Here is a 5,442-nt window from a genome sequence, read left to right as displayed (position 1 = left end):
ATATTTTTTTTAATATTAATTGATCAAACATATCTATTTTAAAAGGTTTTAAATTAAATTATCATCTAATAGGATTGATTTAAATTTGAATAATAAAAATGACCGTTTGCTTCAGGAGAGATTGATGGAATAATTGAGAAAAAAATTGAAACGGTTATCTCTCACATGGATAGTGGGGGATAACGTGAGAGATAACGTTTCAATTATCTTCCTATTATCCCATCAACCTTTTTGAGTACTAATTAATTAAATATATCCATTTTAATCTCTTTTACCAACCTTTTTATGTACTAATTACATTTAAAAATTTGAATTATTGATAATATTAATATTTTTTATCATTTTCAATTTTTTTTTAAAAAAATACATATATCTTGTTTACAGTGACTGTAAACGAGATGTACACGTTTCGTGTCCACCTGTTTTATCTTGTTTACACTATAAATGAGATACATGTAAAATTATCTCGGTATAAACGAGATAAGAAAGAAATATTTATTTCGTTAAATATTTTTTAAATTATTTATTTCGGTAATTATTATAATTTATTTATTTATTTAAATGAAAAATCCCAATTGTGAAACGATGTTATTTTTTTTTGGTACAAAATTAAAACAGAAACGTCCAATCAAAATGTGTACAAATGCACACGCTATAATGATATTATTTCTGTTTTGATTGGACCCCAAAAACGAAACATGGTTTCGTCATTGTCTAGTTTGGTAAAAGAGTCTCAGCTCATTACTTTGTTCCTGAGTCATTGTTGGAAAAAAGTTATATGACCACTATAATATCCAAAATTCAATCTTAAGAATTACAATAGTATAATTAAAACTTTAAAATTAAATCTGTGCATAACATAAATCTCAAGAACTACTTTAAAGATTTAGTCCCCATTTTTTTTGTTTTTATTTTTTAATATAAATAAAAAATATAAAAGATATTGATTTATATAATTATAACCGATGTATCTCTATAATTAAATTTAAAAAATATACTACTACATAAAAGTGTTCTTAAAAATAGATGTTTACATAATATTTAATGTAATTTTTTTCTCAAAACCTATCTATATTTATACCTATATATGAAAAATATAATTCAGATATAATACATAAAAATTTAATTTTTTATATTATTAAATAAATTGGAAAATATAATATTTTTATTTAAATAAAAAAACCTGGTAAACTTTCCTGAATAAAAACAGCAGTTTAGGGTCCATTTAGTCATTTACTTCTAGCACTGCACTTTTCATCTTAACTCATGAGTTGATGATGACGTATGTGGTCGTATTATCATCTTTGAGAGAGAGCAACTTCCACACGCTCCCAAACACAAAGGAACAAGTGTACAAAAACGAAGTAACAAACTACAAAATCATTTCCAATTCTATTCTTGTTCATACTTCATTCATAGCCCTTTCTTTCTCTATAAATAAGTTTCTTCCAGCTTCAACACTTCATCTAATACAAGGAATAAAAGTCCATTCATAACTCCTACTCCATAATCTTGTAACTGACATTTTTTTTTTTATCGAATTAGGGGGTGGGAAACAATGGCAAAGGCAATTAGATTCTTTGAGTTGAACACTGGGGCCAAGATTCCTTCTGTTGGATTGGGTACTTGGCAAGCTGAACCTGGTGTTGTAGGCAAAGCTGTCACCACTGCTATTCAGGTACAACTACTCTATAGAAATTTTTTAGTGTTGATTTTGCTGTTATGTAATTCAAATGCTTCAATTTAGGGTTTTGGTGTTTTTGATGCTGGTTTAGGTTGGATACAGACATATTGATTGTGCTCAAGCCTATGGCAATCAAGCAGAGGTAATAACAAATTCATGATAATACAGTATACTTCTTTTTAATTATTTAATTTTTTTTCTTATTTATGTTTGGTCATAGATGCCTTTGCTGCAGTATTATGATTGAAGAAGTGTGTTGTTTTATGATATAGCTATTGATTTTGGGAGGAGTAAATGATCAAATTAGTTACTGACAGATCATTCATTGTCCAAATTAGTCCTCGAAAGGTTTTTTAATCAAATTCGTCCTTTAAAGATTTTAAATTAGTCATGTTAGTCATTCCGTCACTTCCATTGCTAACAGCGTCAAAGTTTGCTGATGTGGTACGTTAAGTGATATCGCAACACACACCTAATAGTCCTAATTGACTATTAACAATATCAGTTTATAAAATTAGATCAAATCAATCTCAAATTGATAGATTTTAATGCTTCAAGTTCTCCCCTCAATTAGGTTTGGATTTGGTCTAATTTCATAAATTTATTATGTTAATAGTCAATTAAGACTCTTAGGTATGTGTTGTGATGTCACTTAACATGCCACATTAGCGAATTTTGACACTATCAACAAAGGAAGTGACAGAAGGACTAACATGATTAACTTAAAATCTTTAAAGGAAGAATTTGATTAAAAAATTCTTTCAGGGACTAATTTAAAAAACGAATGATCTTTTAGGGACGAATTTGATCATTTACTCATTTTGGGAGTGTCTTGGAGTATCTTGTACATTGATTTCGATTTTAAGAGGAAAAAAGGATGGGAAGTTATTATTTGTCCCCAATGCTGCGTTGCTCGCCAAGCTGATACATATCACTCTACCCTTGGATGGATGTGAGATTTAGATTAGATGGATCCCACATTGTATCCAAGGATAGAGAGGTGTCAGCTCAGGCTAGGAGAAAGAATGAATACACGGAATATTTATCAAGTTAGGAGGTTGATGACTAGTACTAGGCATAAACAACTGTTTTATATTGGCGTTTGTAGATTGGTTCAGCTCTCAAGAAGTTGTTTGACGATGGTGTTGTAAAGCGCGAAGATTTGTGGATCACCTCCAAACTCTGGTTTGTTATCTTCTTTGACATTATGTGCTCTATGTCGGTGCAAACGTGTGCCTTTGATGGCTGAAGAAATTTCTTGACTACTAACTGCAGGTGTTCAGATCATGCCCCAGAAGATGTGCCGAAAGCATTCGATAAAACTTTGCAGGATTTGCAGCTTGACTACCTTGATCTCTATCTGGTATGCCTTATGTTTATCAGTCTGAATTCATGTTGGCAATTTGGATGAAGATTAGAAACTGAATACATAATAATGGTTTCACAACAAAATGTACTGGATAATGGTAATGCTGAGTTGAATAACGAAAAGGTCGATTAGATCATTGGTTCCTTCCGTAAACCAATTGAACTGATGTGCTCTGCAGATCCACTGGCCAGTCCGCTTTAAAAAGGGATCAGTTGGATTCAAGCCTGAAAATCTAGACCAAGCTGACATACCCAGCACATGGAGAGCCATGGAGGCGCTATACGACTTCAGAAAGGCTAGAGCCATAGGAGTTAGCAATTTCTCTTCAAAGAAGCTTCAAGATTTAATTGCGGTTGCACGAGTGCCTCCTGCTGTCAACCAAGTTGAGTTGCACCCAGCATTGCAGCAGCCAAAGTTGCATGCATTCTGCGAATCTAAGGGAATTCACTTATCTGTAAGTATAGCAATTGCTGTATATATAAATCAACTTAGAATAGCCTATTTCACACAAAAATCATCACGATGTTAGAAATTGTGTAGAGCCAGTTGAAAATAGTTTTGGAAGTTGATAGAATGATTGTTTCTCTCAAAAACCAAACTTATGATAGCCCTAAACCCTAAAGGCCCTTCTACATGATTGACTTTCTCTTGTAGGGATACTCACCATTGGGGTCACCTGGAAATCTCAAGAGTGACATCCTTAAGAATCCTGTTGTCAATATGGTTGCGGAAAAATTGGGGAAGTCACCTGCACAAGTGGCCCTTCGATGGGGACTACAAATGGGGCATAGCGTGTTGCCAAAGAGCACCAATGAAGAGAGAATCAAGGCAAATCTTGATGTCTTTGACTGGTCTATTCCTGAAGAACTCATGGCCAAGTTCCCCGAGATTAAGCAGGCAAGTTGTTGTTGATTGCATTGTATATAATTTCTTGAGCGAAATATCATGTTTTGTTGTTTATTTTACCTATTATTTCCTCTATTTTATTTGGTATACTGAGCAGAAAGCTTCTTTTTTTTTTTTCCCCAATGACTCAAGGAAATTTATTTGTCCAGGAGAGGTTAATCAAGGGTACTGCTTTTTTTAATGAGACCTATGGCCAGTATAAGACCATTGAAGAACTCTGGGATGGCGAACAGTGAGCGAAATGTAACTGCATTGCGACGTTTACAGAGATACACTCAGATTGTTTCCGTCATTGGTCTATTTAGTATCCAACACTACAAGTGGAATGTGATTTGATTATGTTGGTTTCAGGGTAGTGCTGTTCTTGGTTAATAATTCAGCAAGATACCTAGAATAATTTACTTATGTATTGCTACAAATTGACCGATAGTTTTGTAATGTCCTTTTATTCATGTAATTGATTAATACAATAAGAACTTTGTCTGTTTATGTTGCTCAAAATCTTCATTACATCATTTTTTGGGTAGATTATTATCTCAGAGTTTACTCAAATAACATGATCTAATTAACTAATCTAATTTGTTTTCCTCTTGGTTACAGAATATAACTCAAATGACATCCCTAAGGAATTAGAATTTTTCTTAAATTGCTTCTTGTGCTATTATACATTTCAGTTCATTGCACTGATTTAAATGGAATTTGAATTGCAAGAATCACTTCTATTAAACTTGCTTTGCATAAGAAACCAATTTTCAAGCATAGACAACATATAATACAATTTGAAAGGAAACATTACATGGACAAGAAACTAGTCTAGATTTCTTTTTACTTATGCACTATCATCAATTACAACAGTATTCGAAAACAGTGGAATTTATAACCACTACAATGCTGCATATAATGCTCTATTCTAAAACAGTGGAATTTATAACCATCTCAGAGTTCTGCTGGATTTCTATAAACACCATAAGTTTCATGAACAAGAATCCATTACCATCAATAAACCTCTCGTGCATGAGTAAAATTCAACTCTGTTATTGTTGTACCACACATAAGATAATGAATTTATGGCTTCATAAACAAATGTTAGAGCACTTATAAGTAATTGCAATTCTTCAAGGACCTACAAGTCTATTATTGTAATTTTTCAAGGACTTGATACTTTTTTACATGATAATTGATATTTTAATTGTGGCAACTTTTAATTTCAATTTTTACCATATATTCTGTGCACATGTTTTATCTTAGTACTAAAATAACTTCAGATAAATACTTGTCTAAAAAAAACAACCGGAATCAAAGATTTGTGATGAACTTGTCTATGAGGAAGGAGTGGAAGTCTATCATTGAAATTTGCTGAATGTTACAATTATTCGGGACCTATAAGTCCATTGTTACACTCTTAAAAGACTTATTTGATACTTTCTATTGTTTTATATGACTATTTTTTTTTTTTTTTAGAAATGGACAAAAATAGTGTTGT

General features: G+C 31.9%; 1 protein-coding gene across 1 annotated transcript; it reads left to right on the top strand.

The window, feature by feature from the left end:
* The first annotated feature begins 1,375 nt into the window (after positions 1-1,375).
* On the top strand, positions 1,376-4,448 carry LOC107475046 (NADPH-dependent aldo-keto reductase, chloroplastic). Its single transcript, XM_021135594.2, has 7 exons — positions 1,376-1,678; positions 1,776-1,826; positions 2,793-2,869; positions 2,960-3,047; positions 3,232-3,507; positions 3,708-3,950; positions 4,109-4,448. Exons 1-7 carry the CDS (start codon positions 1,559-1,561, stop codon positions 4,193-4,195), a joined length of 942 nt encoding a protein of 313 aa, XP_020991253.1. The 5' UTR covers positions 1,376-1,558; the 3' UTR covers positions 4,196-4,448.
* Positions 4,449-5,442: the final 994 nt, after the last annotated feature.

This window comes from Arachis duranensis, chromosome 2 (assembly GCF_000817695.3).
Source record: "Arachis duranensis cultivar V14167 chromosome 2, aradu.V14167.gnm2.J7QH, whole genome shotgun sequence".
NCBI classification, from domain to species: Eukaryota; Viridiplantae; Streptophyta; class Magnoliopsida; order Fabales; family Fabaceae; genus Arachis; species Arachis duranensis.
This window is presented reverse-complemented; position numbering and strand designations above follow the sequence as displayed.